The following is a 21,153-nucleotide window of genomic DNA, read 5'->3' as shown; positions in this document are numbered from 1 at the left end:
TTAAAGTGACTTTGAAGGCATTTTACCCATTAGGTGTTTCTTTGTATTTAATTCAGGCTTCAGTAAAATGATATAACATTTTGGGGCAAATATGCAGAAGAGTAAACCAAAACTCGATGCCAAAATTGCAAATATTTCTACAGCAACCGTGAACTTCCCAGGGGAGCTGATATAAGCTGGGATAAAGGTGACCCAGACAACACAGAATATGAGCATGCTGAATGTAATGAATTTGGCTTCATTGAAGTTATCAGGCAGCTTCCGAGCCAGGAAAGCGAGCACAAAGCACAAGGCAGAGAGGAATCCTATATACCCTAACACAGCCCAGAATGCACCTGCAGATCCCAGGTCACACTCCAGAATGATTCTCTCTTCATAATATTTCATGTTCTTGTTTGGAAAAGGAGGTGCTGTTATCAACCAAAGAACACAAATCAAGACCTGTACAAGTGTAAAAGTAAAAACACTTAACCGCTGCTGTGTGGGTCCAAACCATTTCATAATGTTAGTGCCTGGCAGTGTAGACCTAAAGGCCATTAACACCACTATTGTTTTCCCCAGAACACAAGAGATGCACAGGACAAATGTGATCCCAAATGCTGTGTGGCGCAACATACAGGACCAGTCAGAGGGCTGGCCAATGAAAGTAAGTGAACAGAGGAAACACAGAGTCAGTGAAAAGAGCAGAAGGAAACTCAGTTCAGCATTATTGGCTTTAACAATGGGTGTCTCCTTATGCTTAAAAAAGATTAAAGTTATTCCTACAGTTAGAAAAGCACCAAATAATGAAAAAGTCATGAGTATTATTCCCATTATTTCTCCAAAGGACAGAAATTCAGTTGTCTTTAAGGCACATTGATCTCTTTTCTCATTTGACCAATATTCCAAAGGACACTGGACACAATCATTAGAATCTGCAATAAAACCACAATAATGTTTACAAAAGTGAAGTGTTTTTTTTTAAATTGGAAATATGTATTGTGCAGTATAAGAAATCCAGATTTCAATGTTCACAAAAGCCATTTGATGCAAGATGTTTCTACTTATCGGATTGTAGAATAGATTGATATATACAGTATACCTAGAATTCAGTTTAACACCAGGCTGGTGACACTTTTTTGCGTCATCTATACATCTCTTGTCTCATTGGTCCAATATTCCAAACAACATTGGATATCATTAGAATCTTCAAAAAAGTCTCATGTTTTTACTGCAGAAGGCAGTACTGTCATGGAGAATTATTTGAAAACAAAATATTTCATAAGAGTATAAATTAAAAAAAAATAATGAAGGAAACGTTAAAATAAACATTTGTTCTGTAACTCATTTTTTATTTAGTTGAAAACATTTCTGTATGTTATCCGGCTAAACTAAGACTTGTAAATATACTGCCATTTACCTGTAGTGTTGCTGATCTCTCCTTCAGCACACCGTATACAGTCATAGCAACACACAGGCCTTCCTCTCTGAACTGCCTTTCGAGTGCCTGGGAGACAGCTCTCACTGCACACTGACTCAGGCTTCTGCAGGGTAAAGACAAAACAAACTGAAACTAAAATGCAATGAAGATCTGTAAAATTAGTGGCAAACACGCAACTTTATTGACAATGAAGGATGAAAGGTAATATACTGTAGCTTTTCATACATTTGATTCAAAAACTTTTATTAACAATCTCTTTTCTTTTAATTGCAATACCTTTTTAAAAACCCTTGCCTTTTCTTATTTGAACATATACTATAGATACATAATGTTGTTTTCATATGAAATATTCTAACATGACTGCCTTATACAGCAATGTACTGTATAAGGAAATGAAACATGGAAATGTAGAAAATAAAATATTGAAGCCAAACATACAATAAACAAGCACAAATATTTAAGTTTCAATAACACCCATCAGTATAATACACTGAATTTATTTTATGCAAGAGATATACCTTTTTTGTATGTGAAAATCCTGTTTTTATACATCCTTTATTTCCCAACAATCTAAAAACAAGAATTTCAGTGTATTTAAATTGAGACATTTCTGAAACTTTTTTTTTTCATTTTCAAAGGACGATTACCTCCCGTTGACCTCCTGCCCAGACGATGTTTGCTTCATTCATGATAAACTGTTGATCCGTAGGCAGCGAACCATCATAGTAACCAACTGCCACAAAACGCAGAGTTCCTTCTTCTTGAAGTTTCCAGTTCACTAGTTCATATCTTGCCACTGGATCTCCATTATCATCAAAGAAGACCTTCTCTCCTGTCTTCACTGTGAAGCTACCTTCTTTCAGATATTCAAGCATCTATATACAGTAAGAGAAAAAAGTTGATAGCATCATGGACATATGTTACATTTACCTTAGATCCTAAGAAAATTGTAATTAGATTTAATTAAACACAACTTATTTATATTCCTTTACCTGCCATGGTTCGGTATTGGTCGTTTTTGCACAGCTGTAAAAATCATCCTTTTCCTTTTTGCATTCCAGCAGGTTGTGTAGTGAATGGGCAACAGCATACACCGCTTTATACACATTATTGGCTATTCTCATTTCGGTTACATCAGTGTATGGGTTTTGTATCTCATTTAAGTTCTCAGACCCTGTACAACGTTTTCTACCCATTGTATTGTTTTTGTTTAGATAACAATTAAATGTCGTCTCCCAAAACTCATTTAAGACATTGTTGCCTGGATCCCGGGATGGGTGGACATTCATTAAAAAATCCTTCAGCCCTTCTATTTGGGTTCTAATGATTGCAAACCCTATTGATCCGCTCAGAACTCTGTAACCTTCAGCTGTTGCCAGATTATTGGAGGTTATCCAGGCTTCACTGCCAACCCACTGGAGACCAGTTACATTCTGAAGGGATAGTTCTTTTAATAAAACACCCATGTCTCCTTGACCCACAAATGCTACAATAACCTTTGCAGTACTTTTTTTGATAACATTTACAACCTTGAGAATTTTCTCTCTGGGATCAGCCTGAAGAATGGACACCATGTATTCAATACAAATTCCCTCTCTCTGGGCAGCTTGTGCAAAGGTTTCTAGCCCATTGAGGCCATAATCATTGTCAGCTCTAATGGCTCCAACCCAGGTCCATCCAAAGTGCTTCACAAGCTGAGCCAGGGCTCTGCTCTGATAATAGTCACTGGGGATGGTTCTGAAGAATGAAGGGAATTTTCTTCGATTGCTTAGACATGCACAGGTAGCAAAGTGACTGATCTGTAAGTAATTGGGAATGTTAATATTACAACATTTTGTGTTTGTCAGGATATACTGAAGAGAAAATATTTTTGGACATGAAGAGGTGCGAGTGGGGAGCTGCGTCAGCATGCATAGCCTGCAAAGGAACAGGTAAAGCTCTTTCCGTGCTGATAGGTATAGAAAAGAAACATTCCATTTATCTGCGGAGCCTTCTTCAGGTGTGAAAAAGGTTCCACAGCTGAAACATACTGTTTCTTTTGTTTTCTTTACTGAAGCAATGCATCATCCGTTTTTACACTTTCTACAATATTATTAAAACTAATTCAACATTGAATTAATTAATAATGCCAGCAGCTGTTTTCTCAAGTTTAAATATTATTATTATTAGGTTTTCTCTCACCAAGGGAATGTGGAATGATCCAACAGTCGCTGCGATTGCTGCAGCGTGTGAAGATCTTGAATCTCCTATTATAGCCTGAACTGTAGGCGATCTGGAGCAGGCGGTGTTGGAGAGAGGTTCGTCAACTTCATTAATTAAAGCCATGGTGGCTCTTAATGCATGAGGTAAGGAGCAGGAATCATAGATCTTATAACCCAGGTAAATTCCTGGAAGAAGATCTGTTCTGTTATTTATTTCTTCTATGGCAAAGATCATTGTTTGTGTTGACTGAAATTCTCCAAAGTGGAAACTAAAAGGATAGAAGAACAAATAATTTTCAATTTTTTACATATTTGTTTCACATAAGGATATTATATGATATACAGTACTATTATATTATTATATTTTATGTCATCAAATAATAAATATTTTTTTTAATCTTTCACTTACGAACATTACTTTAAAAATAGCATTGTATGAGTAGATACTCATTAAGAATTTAAAACTGCTTAGATTCAAAATTATTAACATACCTTTTGCAATCTAGAGGCTCTGGTTTACTTGTAAATGAAAATGTTTGTTCCATGGTGCGTATGTGGAGTGCGAATACACCCCCAATCATAATATCTCTCTTGCTGTAAAACTGCGGTGTAACTGGTCTTCCCAACACTCTGCAAACAGGCTGTTCAGCTGAAATAAAAAGAGGAACAAGTAAGGTCAACACTGCGACTTGCTGCAGCATCCTGTAGTGAGTGAAGACACCTCCGTGTGATCTGTAATTAAACACACAAGTCTTTATATTGTACATTTGGTCTCTTGAGTACTTAGATAAACAAGTAGTGAACTTCAAACTCTAACCAGGAATTCTCAAAGGCATGATTTTTAAATCTGCCTTAGGGAAATAAAAAACAAAAGTAATTATACTGAAGTGCAATGAAAATGCAACAGACTGTTTACATCAATAACTCATTGGAGACATACTGTACATCATGTAATTTTAAATGGTAAGCAGATAGATTCGTAAATTGTCTAAGAAGGATTGTTCCTTGGGACAATAAAATGCTGAGTTCATGTCATATGATTTTATCAATATGACTGCTGCTCAGAATTTAATTTAATACAAAATTGCCTGATTACCTGATCAAGAACGTATAAAAAAAGCCATTCAGAAAGGCATGATTTTAACTGGAGCCAGATACAATCGAGACCCACTTGACGAATGAAAATTACCTGGCTGTTATTGGCACAGCTGAAGTCAACTTTTGCTTTTTACAATCCTTTTCACAATCAATAGGAAACAATCCATCACAAGCAAACCTTTGCCAACTCTCAGCTACTGCCCAGAATGAGTGGCAGAATATATACTGCATATTGGCAGAAAAAAATAGTCTTTTTTTTAAATGGCAAAGTTATTATATCAAAAATGTTGTATAATTCTTTTATCTGTATTTTTGTTCACATTTTCTTTTATTATTTGATTTCCATGCTTAAAGGGGAACTTAATAACTTTATTTTAGACTGGTTATAAAATCTCAGTAACAAAATAATTGACATTATCGCAACATTTTACGAATTCCAAATTAAGCAAAAAAATTGTGAACTTTGTGAAACTACCATGTGGTCTCCATTTTGCTGCAAACCCCTGGTCTTACCACAGGGGAGATCAAGAGTATGTGCAATGGGAAGGGGCCATTCCCACTCACTAGTCTCTGTAATGACTAATGTAACACAATGTACAAGTGAATAAGTGCAGGTTGTGCAGCTGACATTCCACCATGACAAGTCTGGTCTGTGAAGATGAAAGATTTCTCAAAGCCCATAGTTTCTCATTTCACCTCAGATGGCCATGATCACACTGATCTCTCTGCCTGTGTTCTCAAAGAAGGGTTTCTCAACTCCCATAGCAGAAAGACAACAGAAATGAAACCCATCCTGAAACTAGGTTCACACCATTCCCCTTCTCTCAATGACTGATTTATTTGCAGGTAATCTTCTCTATTCTCATGCAGGTTTTGACTTCACACCCTTCTTCACCCCTCTCCACTTTACACTTCCTGAGTGGCCTCTCTGCCTCTCCTGCCTCCTCCCCTCTCCCAGCTTTTGTTCTTCTGTGCTATTTAATCTTTGCTGTCTGCCCCGTCTTTCTCACACCTGAAGAAGACTTCACAGCCGAAACATTGTGTTTTCTCTCTTCTCTTTTCAACATGGAATAAACCTATTACTTGGTATGTACTGTATATTATAATAGTACAAGCAGCATTCCCCTGATCTCTGCAAAAGACAGTATTTATAGTATTATAATACACATCCATTTTTTATTTTCTCATTTTAATAAGTGTTACCAAACTGAAGAGATCTGGCCTTTGGAATCAGCTGACCAGCCTTGTTTTTGAAGTGTTGGCTGTTTCCTTTACCATACTGCCAGCATGTCTTTCCTCACACAAACTGACCATGCAAAACCCTCTTAAACATTACATTTTAAACTCAGGTTGATTTAAATTTAAAGTTCTTTATTATTTTCATTTTACATTTCTCAATCTATAAGTACAATATCTGCAGAAAACATAATTACCGTATACCTGTATCATACGATGTTTTTTTAAAAATATCTACTGATGGAATAAAGAAATGCAACACCTCCTCCTCCACACTCTGGCCCTCCTGTCTGTATGGAACAGGCTGAAGAGTGACTCATCTGTGAAGAGGACCTGATGCCACTGACGAGTCCATCTCAGCCTCTGTCTGGCCCAAGCTAGTCGGGTGTGATGTCTAGGAGGTATGAGCAGAGGGCCTCTGACAGGTTGCCTTGCTCTCAGGCCAGCAGCATGGAGCCTCACTGTCCTGTCACTGATGCGGGCATTGTTTCTGCCAGCAGTTTCAGCAGCAGTATGGGTGGCAGATCTGAAACGATCTCTCAAATGGAGCCGTCTGATGTGTCGGCCCTGCTCTGGTGTGGTCACTCAAAGGCGACCAGATCTTGGATGGTCATCTGTCCTGCTGGTCTGTTGAAACCTCCTCTGCAGTTGGGACATGTTGGAGAGGCTTACTCCATAGTGTCTGGCAACGCTGGCACATGACATGCCTGCTTGCAGCATGCCAATGGCCCTCTCCCTTGCTTCTGGTGACATTCAAGGCATTATGGAATGCACAGAAAACTGACTAAGTGTGGCTTTTTTCTTGCAGTAACCTAAGCTTTGAATTAAGGCCTTTTTAAAGGTAACCTGATCGCGCATTGTTACACCTGGACCTCGTTGAGTAAAAGTGCACCTTACGAACTTTTGTGTGATTGGCAGGTTGCAATGCCTCACTGTACAAGCTGTTTTGCTGGTCAGAGGGCTTAAAACAAATAGACAACTTTTTGTAAAAGTACATAAGGTATAACTACAGTATTATCTTTCCAGAAAATGTTGTGTTTCTTTTTTCCATCCCTAATAAGCACATTTCATTTGGAAAGTTCTTTTAAAATATTATTAAATAGTTTATCAAATTGAATTATTATAAAGATCCAAACACTGTTTAAAATGTTAAAATCAAATAAGAACAACGACAATAATAAAGTAATCGTTGGGGTGTAAAGGAATCAGGTGTCAACACCTGAAGAAGGCTCCACAGCTGAAACGTTGTGTTTTCTTTCTTCTCTTTTCAGCATGGAATATACCTATGACTTGTTCCTTAACAGATATTAATCATTACTTTATTGTGTCATAACAACAGACTAAAAAGCAACAACATGTAAAAAGTGTACAAGGGTCTGAATACTTTAGCAAAACACAGCTTATGGGAATTCCTTGGCATAAACTAATTTGCAAACACCCTGAATTAGAGGTTCAAAGAATATACAGCTACTAACAAAAATACAATATGGTTCCATATCATGATTGCAGATTGCATTGCATATACATAATTGCAGTGTTTTTAAACTTGCTCTTCTAACAGAGTGGGGGGTCATTTGGAGGCTGAAAGAGTGGCCAGCGTGTAGAGTTCCTGTAAAGATCACAGCAGGCAAACAGTTACTCCCTGGAGTGGGGACAATGAGCATCTGGTACTGTTGAACAACATAATCATCATCATTGTTCTTGTTATTGTTAGCATTTATTGCAGAGGTACAGGTATAGCATACTGTAGGTAACATTAAACATTACATCAGAATGAATAGATTTGTGTATAGTAATGGAAATACATATTTTATTGTATTGTAACCATATGTAACCACCATATTTTCATAACGTAGCAATAAGAATCCTTAACACATTTTATCTTATTCAACTTTTATTCTTATGTCTTTCTTTTTTAGTTTGAGAATAAGAAGGTAATCCTCTATATTTTTTTTTTAATTCTGGATTTTATATTTTTTCAATATTTTTTATGAACTACAAAATATAATTAAAGACATATACTAAAAGTGGCTCTTTTACAAAGATTTTGATGGCATTTTACCCATCAGGCGTTTCTTTGTATTTAATTCAGGCTTTAGTAAAATTATATAACATTTTGGGGCAAATATACAAAAGAGTAAACCGAAACTCGATGCCAAAATTGCAAATATTTCTACAGCAACCGTGAATTTCCCAGGAGAGCTGATATAAGCCGGGATAAATGTGATCCAGACAGCACAGAATATGAGCATGCTGAATGTAATGAATTTGGCTTCATTGAAGTTATCAGGCAGCTTCCGAGCCAGGAAAGCGAGCACAAAGCACAAGGCAGAGAGGAATCCTATATACCCTAACACAGCCCAGAATGCACCTGCAGATCCCAGGTCACACTCCAGAATTATTTTTTCTCTGTAGTATTTCACGTTCTTTTTAGGAAAAGGAGGAGATATCGCCAACCAAAGAACACAAATTAAGACCTGTGTAAGTGTGAAACCAAGAACACTTAACCGCTGCTGTGTGGGTCCAAACCATTTCATAATGTCACTGCCTGGCAGTGTAGCCCTAAAGGCCATTAACACCACTATTGTTTTCCCCAGAACACAAGAGATGCACAGGACAAATGTGATCCCAAATGCTGTGTGGCGCAACATACAGGACCAGTCAGAGGGCTGGCCAATGAAAGTAAGTGAACAGAGGAAACACAGTGTCAATGAAAAGAGAAGAAGGAAACTTAGCTCAGAGTTATTGGCTTTAACGATGGGAGTGTCCTTATATTTAAAGAAGATCAGTGCTATCCCTATAGTTACACAAGCTCCAGACACAGAAAATATCACAAGCACAATTCCCATGATTTCTCCAAAGGACAAAAATTCAATTATTTTAAGTACACATGCATCTCTTTTCTCATTTGACCAATAATCCAAAGAACACTGGATACAATCATTAGCATCTGCAAAGAAACCCACAAGTTTTGTTTAGTGTACAATATAGGATAAAGAGAAGCATGTAAAAATGTATCTGGAATATTGTAATTAATAATGACATTAATAAAGGATATATATATATATATTATGTCACTAATTTGTTGATTATTACAATACATTATTGGGCTAAACTAAGGCATGTTAATGTGCTGTCCTACTATTTACCTGTAGTGTTGCTGATCTCTCCGTCAGCACATCGTATGCAGTCATAGCAACACACAGGCCTTCCTCTCTGAACTGCCTTTCGAGTGCCTGGGGGACAGCTCTCACTGCACACTGACTCAGGCTTCTGCACAGCAAGGGTCAGACAAAATTGACTTCAAAACTATTATTATAGTACTGTATATGAAAATATAAAATGTTTTGTGAGGCAGTGAAGTATTCCAGAGAAAATCTTTCTCAGGTAAAGAAGTTCATATTTAAAATATTTGTAGTATAATAACTATTAGACAAATAGTTCATTAAAGCAAAATAGAGAGATTCAAGGAAGAAAGAAAAACAGATATTTTTAAGAACAGAACTTAAGCAAATCTACAGTAATTAAGATCATTAAGCAAATAGAATCGTGTACTTTTTTCACTTTGTTTTGCCTTTTCTTTAAGGACAAATCAACAAGTAAAAGAGAATCATTGTGCAATAAAACAACAGAAATAACTTTCTCTGTTATATATTTTCATATGCCTACCTCATGTTGACCATCTGCCCAAGAAATGTTAACTTGATTCATGAGAAACTGACGACCTGCTGGCAGTGAAGCATCATAGTAACCGATGGTCGTGAACTGGATGGTGCTCTCGTTTACAAGCTGCCAGTTCACTAATTCATATCTCGCAACTGGATCTCCATTGTCATCAAATGAGACCTGCTCTCCGGTTTTGGTTTTGAAATTGACTTTTTTGAGATGCTGAAGGACCTGTGCAAAAAAACATCATGTTGCTATCATTACAAACATTAAAGCTAGACTTGAAGTTGAAGTGGTTAATGGTACAGTAATAAATAATAATAACAAAAAACTTTTTTTATATAGAACCTTTAAAGATGGCTTCTCAAAGCACTTTACAGAACAAAGTAGAATATAAGTATACTGTATAAGTAGAGCATGAATAACTACTTTACCTGCCTTGGTTCAGTATTACTCATTTTTGCACAAGTGTAATTTGAAAAAGGACCTTGTGCTTTGCAGTCAAGCAGGCTATGTAGAGCATATGCAACAGCATACACTGATTTATACACATTGTTGTAAAATCTCATTTCTGACACAACCGCATATCCACTTTTTCCTCTTAAATTTTCAGCTCCTGTACAAGGTGTCCTACCAGCTGTATTTTCTTCTGTTGTCAGGGAACAATTAAATGCAGTTTCCCAAAACTCATTGATGAGCGCATTGCCTGGACGCTGAGATGGATGAACACTTGTTAAAAACTCTCTCAGTCCATCTACTTTGGTTTTAAGAATAGCAAACCCTATAGCTCCTCTCAGAATTCTATAACCCTCTGCTGTCGCAACATTACTGGCAGTAATCCAGGCTTCACTGCCAATCCATTGGTGACCAGTTACATTCTGAAGTGATAATTCTTTCAATAAAACAGTCATCTCTCCTCGGGCAAGGAAAGCTATAATGACCTTTGCCATGCTCTTTTTTATTACATTTATGGTTTTAAGAATGTCCTCCCTGGGATAGTTTTCATGAATGGTTTCTGAATATTCAATACAGATGCCCTCTTTCTGGGCAGCTTGTATAAAGGTAGTCATTCCATTGTAGCCATAATCATTGTCACTTCTAATAGTCCCAACCCAGGTCCATCCAAAGTGCTTCACAAGCTGAGCCAGAGCTCTGCTCTGATAATAGTCACTGGGGATGGTCCTGAAAAATGAAGGGAATCTCCTTCGATTGCTCAAACACGCACAGGTAGCAAAGTGGCTGATCTGTAAAGAAGAAATGCTATTTTAGATGGAAAATCCTTAATTACTAAAATTTAAAATGTACTTATTTAAAATAATAAAATGTAACGAGACTGTGTGTCTTCAGAAGTACAAGAAAAGTTGAAAACAAGACAGGATTAGATATCCTAAAATTAAATGAGGGACCTCTTTTGAATATATATTTTTTGTGATATTTATAATAAATTATTTGAAATATTTTAAAATATAAGTTTAAAACAAAAAAGATCAAACTGTTAAATCATGGATTTCTCACCACAGGAATATGAAAAGGTCCAACTGCTGCTGCAATTGCAATCGTGGTTGATGATCCAGACTCTCCTAATATAGCTTGTACTGCAGCTGGTCTGGAGCAGGAGCTGTCAGAAGATTCCTCATATCCGTTCATCAGAGCCATGGCTGCTCTTACAGAAGAAGGTGAGGAGTCACAAGAATCAAAAATCCTATATCCCAGAGACACACCGGGAAGAAGATCCGTTCTGTTGTTGATTTCCTCAATGGCAAAAATCATTGTGTGTGCTGACTGAAACTCTACAAAGTTCAATCTATGAAAAAGTCATAATATAATTTATTTTCCTGTTCTTTTTGTTTTTTAATTCAAATGATTGTAAACATAAACTTAAAAACAACTGAAAGCCTGAAATTGTGTGCTTCACTTGTGGATTACCGCAAAATAGAATAACTCCAAAGACAAAAAATATACTGTCATACTACTACTATTCTTAGTATTAGCATCAAGACTGTAGCATGATGTCAGTAATAGAATTTTTATTGACAATATAAATGTGTTACTTGACTGTGATATACCAACAAACCTTTGACATTCAGAAGTTTCTGGAATATTTGTATAGAGATCCTTTTTTTCAACAGTCTTGGTGTGCATTGTGAACACTCCCCCGATCATAATCTCTCTCTCCTTTGCTAATTTCGGAAATACTGCTCTGCCTTGAAGCCTGCAAAGAGGCTCTTCTGCTGAAGTCAAAACAGCAGCAATCATCGTCAGTGCTGTTACTAGCAATAACATCCTAGAGCACATGGAGACACTTTCTGATTATAGCAAAAATGTTACAATTAGTTGTCCTTATATTGTGCACAAAGTCTCAGGAGTTATTAGATAAGCAGTGCGTGAAGTTCACAATCTCTTGAGCAGGAATACTCTGAGGGTTTATTTATCTGCACCGATTTTAAATTATTACAGAACAGTTAATGTGATATTTATAGACAGGGTTGAGTGAAAAGTAAGAGAAGGCAGTCAACAAAATATGACATTTATATGGTCTTTATAGAACAATAACTGAGAAAAAATGAATACACTTATTCACACAGTACTGTATGTCTCCTCCTTTTACCAATTATTTCTTTATGTGTTCATGCTGAAAGTCTCTTTTACCTTTGTACAAGACTCCAATAATAATTTCTGTGCAAGGTTAGCATTACAGCTTATGATATTCTCCCAGGTGATGTACATCAAATCTATACTACCAGTGAGGCATCTACCGCCTTGCTAATATACAGTATGCAGATTTACAGTACTTACTTTTCAGGAGAAATTGTTTGTTATTGTTACTGTTTTGATAAATTGAATGCCGTTTTCACCCCAATATCACTTCAGTCTTTTACTAATGAAGTGCCCAGAGCATTTAGATTGATCACCTACAGCAAAGTCTGAGGACAACAGGTTAATTCATACGACCTGATTTTGTTCTTCACTTGTTAGCAATACTGAAAGAAATTTCACACCACCAGTGAACACTGCTGAAACCTAATCCTAACCAATTTCTCCTCTGAGGAATATTTGCAAATAATTTACAAATTTTAAATAGTTTCTCTTTGAGCTGCTGCTGAGTTTTTCTTTTGGTTGCCAGGTTGGAAATGATTATACCAACTATATATTATATAATCAAATTGCTATTTTAGTATAGAACTATTATTTCTGAAAAACATACATTACTTGCAAGACAGATATACAGTAAAAGAGTTTATATAATTGTAATTATGTATATACTGTACATTGTGTATACAAATGTTAATTTCCTAAATATAAATATGATTATAATTGTTCTTCTTTTTGTTTAATACTATAGCTTGATAATGATACCCCCTAAATATTATGATATAGTAATGCATTGTAAATTGTTTGTATTATTTACAGTATGTACAGTACAACATGCAAGAAAGAATCTTGTGTGAACGATTTCGAAATGGGTCAGCCAAATGTCTCTTAAGCAACAGCATTTAGGCATGTCACTGTCACCATTGTTTTGTTTAAAAAATACTTAATCAATCCACTTTTTATGCAGCAGAGAATATTGAAACTAAATCCATCCCTTTTCCTGGTGAGGATTTCAGCTGGACCCACCCAAAGAGCTAAAGATCAAACCAGAATTTATTCTTTAGGGAACATTCCGTATCCTGTACTGAAAATCTCAGATTCCATGTTGTTTTCTTCAAAATGATAAATAATTGATAAATGATCAAAAACATTCTAGAAAAGTATGGAAGGACGCTTGTTATAAAATCACATCCACGTTTATTAGAAATAAATTGGATAAAATAAAGATCCAGAATCCATAACTTAGCAAAGACAATCCATTGTAGAGGCTTGTGTTGTGATCAGATGAACAGCAGGCCTGAAGAGTTTCTGCAGTGTGGTGGCTCTGTGGCTAAGGATCTGTGCCTGTGGCTGGAAAGTTGCTGGTTTGTATCCTGTGGCCGGCAGAGGAATCCTACTCTGTTGGGCCCCTGAGCAAGGCCCTTAACCCCAACTGCTCTAGGGGTGCTGTATACATGGCTGACGCTGCGCTCTGACCCCAAGCTTCTCTCCCTGTCTGTGTGTCTCATGGAGAGGACACAAGTTGGGGTATGTGAAACGACAAATTTCTAATACAAGAATTTGTAGATGACCAATAAAGTGATCTTATTCTATTTTAAAGAGCACAGGCAGCACACAGGTAATCTCCACTGATTGACAGACTGAAGCACAGAGCTACATCAAGCTTGGGATGTGAACAATAACGAGACAGAACCTGGCACTGGAGGACACCTGCTTCTTCATTCCAAAATATTAAATCATTCCAGTAAGAGTGTAGCACTCAAGCTTATGAGCTTGTGTGTCTTTAATGTACAGTAGTACCGGGAGAATGAAAACTAGTGACTTTGTCTAGAACAGCTCTTCATCATCAAAAACTCATTACAGAGAGAAAATATATTTTACTGATAATTGTAATAAATTGTAACATAATATACTGATCTGAAAATCATACAGGAATCATGCTTAAAAGTCAGTGTTCATTCTTATGAAAAAGCCCTTGACAGAAAACCTTTGGTACAGTAAATAGTGTTCTAGAATAATGAAATAAAGTATGGCATGAGTACTTGTGATATTGTCTAGTGTAGACTAGTGTATTGCAGTAGACTGGGAGCTACAGTATACATTGTGTGCTTTTTTTGTTATTCATAATTTCTAAGTGAAACTATTGTCCATTAATACAAACTGTACATTGTGAGATAAGTACAAATGAAAGAACAAAACGATGATTACTAATGTTATTGTCATAAATATTTGGAGGTAACATTAAAAACATGTATATTAATAATTCACAAAAGTTAAGTCACTTGCATTTCTCTCTGAAAATGTTATTTTGGTAATATAGGTTCATAATTCAGGCCAATTCGTCCTGCCACCAGAGAATAACCACGTTGTAGCATCATCTCTTGAGATGTCATAAGCTAGACAATGCTTTGCCAATACTGGGTTGGAAAACCTGTAAGAAAAACTGGTTGCTGCTGATTGTGCTAAGCTGGCTATATGCAGTACTAGTACACAACATGGTCTACCCCAACATCCTTCATAACTCATTTGCTCCTGCAGGTCATCAATATTCTACTCTGTCTGCTGTGCGATTGGACTGTTGGCATGTAATTGCTGCCATGCTTCACCTGGGGTTCTATAAAGCACCTGGCATCCTTCAGGTGAAAGGAATTAGTATATGCTTTCAACACAGAATGCCCCAAACTGAGCTCTTTCTATCCTTTCAGTTGACAGATTGTCAACTATTGTCTTTCACTCCTGAAATATGTTCTTCAGAATTTCATCTCTTTGCTTTCCTCCTGTCATCTACCATTCTTGATCACCTTTTCATTCTGCCACTTTACCCACCCCACTTCATTCCTTCTCTCATTTCCACACTTGAAAATTTGGGCATTTTAAACTCCTTTTTTACTTTTCAGCAGGGAAGTGTACTTTCTACAAAATGGCTGTTTTAAAGAAACTTGGAGGGCATTTTGCCCATTAAGTGTTTCCTTGTGTTTTACACTTGAAATTTGTTCCACGGATTTTGATATCCTCTCTTCTCTTATCCCTTCAAATTTTTCATTTTGTCAATTTCCCTACCCCTCTGCTCTCCCTCTCTCATTTCCACACCTGAAAATAGGGCATTTTATTTTTCAGCACAGTTAACTCTTACTTGTTCTGTATCTAGAAATGTACAGATAATTAAGTACAATATGCAATCATAAAAAGAAAAAAGGGGTACCTTTTTTCGATGTTTTACATGAGTTTTAAAGAGACTTGGAGGACATTTTGCCCATTAAGTGTTTCCTTGTGTTTAGATCAGGCTTCAGTAAAATAATATGACATTTAGGTACAAATATACAGACAAGTAAACCGAAACTAGAAGCCAAGATTGCAAATATTTCCACAGCCACTGTGAACTTCCCAGGGGAGCTAATATAAGATGGGATAAATGTGATCCAGACAGCACAGAATATGAGCATGCTGAATGTAATGAATTTGGCTTCATTGAAGTTATCAGGCAGCTTCCGAGCCAGGAAAGCGAGCACAAAGCACAAGGCAGAGAGGAATCCTATATACCCTAACACAGCCCAGAATGCACCTGCAGATCCCAAGTCACACTCCAGAATGATTCTGTCTGCATAGTATTTCATGTTTCTGTTAGGAAAAGGAGGTGAAATTGTCAACCAAAGAACACAAATTAACACCTGTATAAGTGTGAAAGCGAGAACACTTAACCGCTGCTGTGTGGGCCCAAACCATTTCATAATGTTATTGCCTGGCAGTGTAGCCCTAAAGGCCATTAACACCACTACTGTTTTCCCCAGAACACAGGAGATGCACAGGACAAACGTGATCCCAAATGCTGTGTGGCGCAACATACAGGACCAGTCAGAGGGCTGGCCGATGAAAGTAAGTGAACAGAGGAAACACAGTGTCAGTGAAAAGAGCAGAAGGAAACTCAGTTCAGAGTTATTGGCTTTAACAATGGGAGTATCGCTGTTTCTAAAGAAGATGAAAGCTACACCTGCAGTTAAGCAAGCTCCAGACAAAGAGAAAGCTGTTAGCAGTATTCCCATGATTTCTCCAAAGGACAGGAATTCAACTGATTTCAATACACATTCATCTCTTTTGTCGTTTGACCAGAATTCCAAAGGACACTGAATACAATTGTTAGAATCTGCAAGAAAATAAAAAAAAGAGTAAGCAAGAACAGTGCAAAATGCTGCTATAGGTTGGCAAATGCATTTTTTATATTTTAACACATTTAAAACTATTAAATATGAGATTACTGTATGTCTTGTTTTTTACTGAACAGGCTAATGTGTATTCATTTAGAGAAGTTTAACACAGAAGGTAATAGTGTGTAATTATTTTGTAATCAGATCTTACTTTACCTGTGGTGTTGCTGATCTCTCCTTCAGCACACCGTATGCAGTCATAGCAGCACACAGGCATTCCTCTCTGAACTGCCTTTCGAGTGCCTGGGGGACAGCTCTCACTGCACACTGACTTGGGCTTCTAGACAGGATACAGGTAACAAATAATTTGAATATATAAGTTTATATAAATGAACATTACTTATACATTAAATCAGTAGGTGAGAGGGTGTTTTTTCCTAAAAAAGCAACTCTCACTGCAAACTGACTGAGGTTTCTAGATAAGAAACATGAAACAGGTATTACTTGAAATATTAGCTATATTGAAGGACCTTTTTAGACACTTGTGCAGTAGGCGAGGTTACCTGTTGTTGTATTGTTTAAATAGAACTACATTAAAGGAAAAATAACAATGATAAAAGCATTAGAAAAATTTAATCTTAGAGCTTCTTCAGTGATTATTTATTTTTTAACCGTCAGCCTAAACACGCAATGAATAGCTTCCAAATGCTAAACATTCTGTCCTACCTCTAAGCACTGCAACAAGACATTTAAGCCTAGCTTGCTTTAAGATGGGTGGGTTTTTAAGCATAATTGTTAAGCACAGAGTTCACACTAAGATGTAATAAAGCTAACCTGTCTGTGCCAAGCCACATTTAATCTTCCAAACTTGCTTTTGTATTGCCTACCTCATATTGACCACCTGCCCAAGAAATGTTTACTTGATTCATGACAAACTGACGACCTGCTGGCAGTGAAGCATCATAGTAACCGATGGTCATGAACTGGATGGTGCTCTCGTTTACAAGCTGCCAGTTCACTAATTCGTATCTTGCAACTGGATCTCCATTGTCATCGAAAGAGACTTGCTCTCCGGTTTTAGTTGTGAAACTGACTTTTTTGAGATGCTGAAGAACCTGTGCGAAAAACATGTTCCTATCATCACTGACATTAAATTTAGAATCAATTTAGAAGTTGAATTGGTTAATTTTATAATCGGGAGAGTATGAAAGTCTGATTTACCTGCCTTGGTTCAGTATTACTCAATTTTGCACAAGTGTAATTTGATAAAGGACCGTGTGCTTTGCACTCAAGCAGGCTATGTAGTGCATTTGCAACAGCATACACTGATTTATACACATTGTTGTAAAATCTCATTTCTGACGTATCTGCATATCCACTTTTTTCTCTTAAATTTTCAGTTCCTGTACAAGGTGTCCTACCAGCTGAATTTTCTTCAGTTATCAGAGAACAATTAAATGCAGTTTCCCAAAACTTGTTAATGAGTGCATTGCCTGGACGTTGAGATGGATGAACACTTGTTAAAAACTCTCTCAGTCCATCTACTTTGGTTTTAAGAATAGCAAACCCTATAGCTCCTCTCAGAATTCTATAACCCTCTGCTGTCGCAACATTACTGGCAGTAATCCAGGCTTCACTGCCAATCCATTGGTGACCAGTTACATTCTGAAGTGATAATTCTTTCAATAAAACAGTCATCTCTCCTCGGGCAAGGAAAGCTATAATGACCTTTGATGTGCTCTGTTTTATTACATTTATGGTCTTAAGAATTTCCTCCCTCGGATAGTTTTCATGAATTGCTTCTGAATATTCAATACAGATGCCCTCTTTCTGGGCAGTTTGTGTAAAGGTTGCCATTCCATTATTGCCATAATCATTGTCACTTCTAATAGTCCCAACCCAGGTCCATCCAAAGTGCTTCACAAGCTGAGCCAGGGCTCTGCTCTGATAATAGTCACTGGGGATGGTTCTGAAGAATGAAGGGAATCTCCTTCGATTGCTCAAACACGCACAGGTAGCAACATGACTGATCTGTAAAGAAGAGGTGCTATTTTAAATGGAAAAAATATGAATTACTAAGATTTTAAACACATTAAGATAATCACTTGACATTAAGGGAACTGTATCACTTCATCAGTACAACAAACATTAAAAATAAGACAGGTTTATGTATCCTAAATGAAATGAGGCGTGTTTTAAGTACTGTATTTCATTAAAAGTTTAAAGTACTTGCAAAGAGGTCAAACAGTTAAATCAAGGATTTCTCACCACAGGAATATGAAAAGGTCCAACTGTTGCTGCCATTGCTATCGTTGTTGATGATGCAGACTGTCCGATTATAGCTTGAACTGCAGCTGGTCTGGAGCAGGAGGTGTCAGAAGATTCCTCATATCCGTTCATCAGAGCCATGGCTGCTCTTACAGAAGAAGGTGAGGAGTCACAAGCATCGAAAATCTTGTATCCCAGAGACACGCCGGGAAGAAGATCCGTTCTGTTGTTGATTTCCTCAATGGCAAAAATCATTGTGTGTGCTGACTGAAACTCTAAAAAGTTCAATCTATGAAAAAAGCATAAATAATTTTGATTCAAAAGTTTTCGCTAGAACCTAAAGAAGAATTTTAAAGCTGAAAAGGAAATTGCTTGCTTCACTAAGGGCTTGCTGCAAATATGAACAAAAAGGAACTTTTCAAAAACAAAAAATAACTATTGCAATATAGTACAATTATTAATAATGTTAGCATGAATAGTAAAACAATACTAACAGAGTTGTTCTGAACAGTCTAAAAATGCAACAGGACAGGAAAATACCGACAAACCTTTGGCATTCAGAAGGTTCTGGATTGCCTGTAAAGAGCTCTATTTTTTCAACAGTCTTGGTGTGCATTGACAACACTCCCCCAATCATAATGTCTCCATCCGCAGATAAATTTGGAAATACTGCTCTGCCTTGAAGCCTGCAAAGAGGGTCTTCTACTGAAGTAAAAACAGCAGTAATCATCGTCAGTGCTGTTACTTGCAATAACATTCTATAACACATGGAGACACTTTCTCGTTATAGCAAAAATGTTACAATTAGTTGTCCTTATATTGTGCACAAAGTCTCAGGAGTGATTAGCTAAGCAGAGCATGAAATTCACAATGTTATGTAGGTATCCTCTAAGGGTTTATTTATTTTCTGCACCGATGCTAAATAAATTATTACAGAACACTTAATGTGATGGTTTCAGACAGGTTTAAGTAACAACTAGGAAGAGACAGCACACAAAATAATCATCATAACATCCCTTTCAATAACTGCTTATCCAATTCAAGGTCACGATGGCCCGGAGTCTCTCCTTGGATTCAATGGGAGTAAGGCAGAATACACCCTGGATGAGACGCCAGGCCATGGCAGGGAACACACAGACACAAACATACAGTCCCACTCACACAAGGGACAAATTCACAGAAGCCAATTAACCTGAAGCCAATTAACCAATTAAGCCAACAGTACCTGCATTTCTTTGGATTGTGGAAGGAAAGCGGAGCACCCAGAGGAAACCCACACAAGAATAGGGAAAACATTCCTACTCCACACAGTTAGCACCCTAAGTCTGGAATTGAACCCAAGACCCCAGCACTGAAGGTCCGTCATGCTAACTGCTGCACCAGCATGCTGCTCTAGTCAACACAACATGTTAATTATATTGTAGTGTCTTCATGTTCTTGAGTTTGTGCCCTTGCGGCATCAGCCCCAGTTCGTCCCTCACCACACAGGCTTGAACCCGGGTCTCCAGTATTCAACAGTGGTCTTTGCCGGCTGAGCTAAAGAAGACCTTTTTCAGCCCAGGCGGCCAAGATCCCTCTTAGGCGAAGGGGTGTATTCGTTGCAATTTGTACAGTATAAACTGAAAAATTAAAGCCTTTTACATGTTTTTTCTCATTTGACTGTTCAAATTCTTTTGTTGTTTATACTGAAGGCGGTCTACTTTTTAAAAAACACTTCCAATATAATTTCTGTGCAAAGCTGATCTTACAGGTAATGCACAGCAGCTCTATACTGTCAGTGCATCAGCTGCCTTGCTAATTTTAGTATGCAGAAATAGTTATTTTTAATACTTATTTTAAACGCATTAAATCTTGAATTACCGTAAGAGGTTAGAAGGATTTTTTTTATAAGCCACAGCATAAACTTTGCTAAGACAAGAATTTGGCATTTCTCTCCACTCAAAATCCCCAACCCCCGCGTAAGTTCCGAGTCGACTGTATTGCTCTTGTAAATCATGCGATACTTGCAAGCCCAACCTGGAAAAGTTTATACAATTGCAATTAAAATAATTCTGTGTACAAAGCACTTTTTTTTCCTAAACATATTCCTGTCACATCCACGTTGCTATTGGCATGTAAAAGTGGATAAGTCACACGGAAGCACAAACTATGGCACAGCCGCTGAAGCACACACTGTAAGTACAAAGAAAATTTAATTAAGGACAATTCCAGAACGAGTTCTTCTTAAGTCATGTAAAACCTTCACCACAGCAATGTGGATACAATATAAAAAAAACATATTTACTTACACACACACACACACACAAAAAAACAACTACTGTACACGCAATCTTTCCCATTCACTCTTCTAAAAACCCAGATCATATAAAGTCCGGCCTGTTTAGGATCAGAACTCATCTCTTGAATCGCCTGGTGGAGGAGCTCTCAACTACTTTCTCTCTCCCACAGGAATAGTTAACTAAAAATATTTTCATTACCATAATGTTATATTTACAATTCTATAATCTCCACATGATTCAGAAATATTTCC

General features: G+C 37.1%; 3 protein-coding genes across 6 annotated transcripts; all 3 read right to left on the bottom strand.

The window, feature by feature from the left end:
* LOC148837046 (extracellular calcium-sensing receptor-like) lies at positions 1–4,322 on the bottom strand. Of its 2 annotated transcripts, XM_088914100.1 has the most exons (6): positions 4,114–4,322; positions 3,602–3,890; positions 2,413–3,219; positions 2,068–2,295; positions 1,400–1,523; positions 1–914 (listed from the first exon to the last, which is right to left on the bottom strand). In XM_088914100.1, exons 1-6 carry the CDS (start codon positions 4,320–4,322, stop codon positions 1–3), a joined length of 2,571 nt encoding a protein of 856 aa, XP_088770226.1. The 2 variants fall into 2 exon arrangements, with proteins under 2 accessions (XP_088770226.1, XP_088770227.1); XM_088914101.1 differs by lacking the exon at positions 2,413–3,219 and having other exon boundaries at positions 4,114–4,202.
* Positions 4,323–7,991: 3,669 nt separating this feature from the next.
* On the bottom strand, positions 7,992–11,847 carry LOC148837045 (extracellular calcium-sensing receptor-like). 3 transcript variants are annotated; one of them, XM_088913794.1, is made up of 6 exons: positions 11,696–11,847; positions 11,137–11,425; positions 10,056–10,865; positions 9,625–9,852; positions 9,105–9,228; positions 7,992–8,905 (listed from the first exon to the last, which is right to left on the bottom strand). In XM_088913794.1, the coding sequence occupies exons 1-6, from the start codon at positions 11,782–11,784 to the stop codon at positions 7,992–7,994; spliced, it is 2,454 nt and encodes an 817-aa protein (XP_088769920.1). In that variant the 5' UTR covers positions 11,785–11,847. The 3 variants fall into 3 exon arrangements, with proteins under 3 accessions (XP_088769920.1, XP_088769921.1, XP_088769923.1); XM_088913795.1 differs by lacking the exon at positions 10,056–10,865 and having other exon boundaries at positions 11,696–11,784; XM_088913797.1 differs by lacking the exons at positions 9,625–9,852; positions 10,056–10,865; positions 11,696–11,847 and having other exon boundaries at positions 11,137–11,391.
* A 3,593-nt stretch (positions 11,848–15,440) lies between these two features.
* LOC148837044 (extracellular calcium-sensing receptor-like) lies at positions 15,441–19,380 on the bottom strand. Its single transcript, XM_088913833.1, has 6 exons — positions 19,172–19,380; positions 18,624–18,912; positions 17,577–18,386; positions 17,243–17,470; positions 16,572–16,695; positions 15,441–16,354 (listed from the first exon to the last, which is right to left on the bottom strand). Exons 1-6 carry the CDS (start codon positions 19,378–19,380, stop codon positions 15,441–15,443), a joined length of 2,574 nt encoding a protein of 857 aa, XP_088769959.1.
* Positions 19,381–21,153: the final 1,773 nt, after the last annotated feature.

This window comes from Atractosteus spatula, chromosome 4, assembly GCF_055471065.1.
Source record: "Atractosteus spatula isolate fAtrSpa1 chromosome 4, fAtrSpa1.hap1, whole genome shotgun sequence".
NCBI classification, from domain to species: domain Eukaryota; kingdom Metazoa; phylum Chordata; class Actinopteri; order Semionotiformes; family Lepisosteidae; genus Atractosteus; species Atractosteus spatula.
Note: the sequence above shows the minus strand (reverse complement) of the source record. Positions and strands in the feature narration are given on the sequence as shown.

Bases quoted from the DNA above. Each gene is read 5' to 3' on its own strand.
- LOC148837045 (XM_088913794.1), bottom strand. From the start codon at position 11,784: ATGATCGGGGGAGTGTTCACAATGCACACCAAGACTGTTGAAAAAAAG. The intron at 11,426-11,695 runs GTTTGTTGGTAT...ACTTTTTCATAG, and splicing joins GAAACTTCTGAATGTCAAAG to ATTGAACTTTGTAGAGTTTC. The intron at 8,906-9,104 runs GTAAATAGTAGG...GTTTCTTTGCAG, and splicing joins AGAGATCAGCAACACTACAG to ATGCTAATGATTGTATCCAG.
- LOC148837044 (XM_088913833.1), bottom strand. From the start codon at position 19,380: ATGTTATTGCAAGTAACAGCACTGACGATGATTACTGCTGTTTTTACT. The intron at 18,387-18,623 runs GTGAGAAATCCT...TCTTCTTTACAG, and splicing joins GACCTTTTCATATTCCTGTG to ATCAGTCATGTTGCTACCTG. The intron at 16,355-16,571 runs GTAAAGTAAGAT...ATTTTCTTGCAG, and splicing joins AGAGATCAGCAACACCACAG to ATTCTAACAATTGTATTCAG.
- LOC148837046 (XM_088914100.1), bottom strand. From the start codon at position 4,322: ATGCTGCAGCAAGTCGCAGTGTTGACCTTACTTGTTCCTCTTTTTATT. The intron at 3,220-3,601 runs GTGAGAGAAAAC...AATTACTTACAG, and splicing joins GATCATTCCACATTCCCTTG to ATCAGTCACTTTGCTACCTG. The intron at 1,524-2,067 runs GTAATCGTCCTT...TTTACCCTGCAG, and splicing joins GGGCAGGAGGTCAACGGGAG to AAGCCTGAGTCAGTGTGCAG.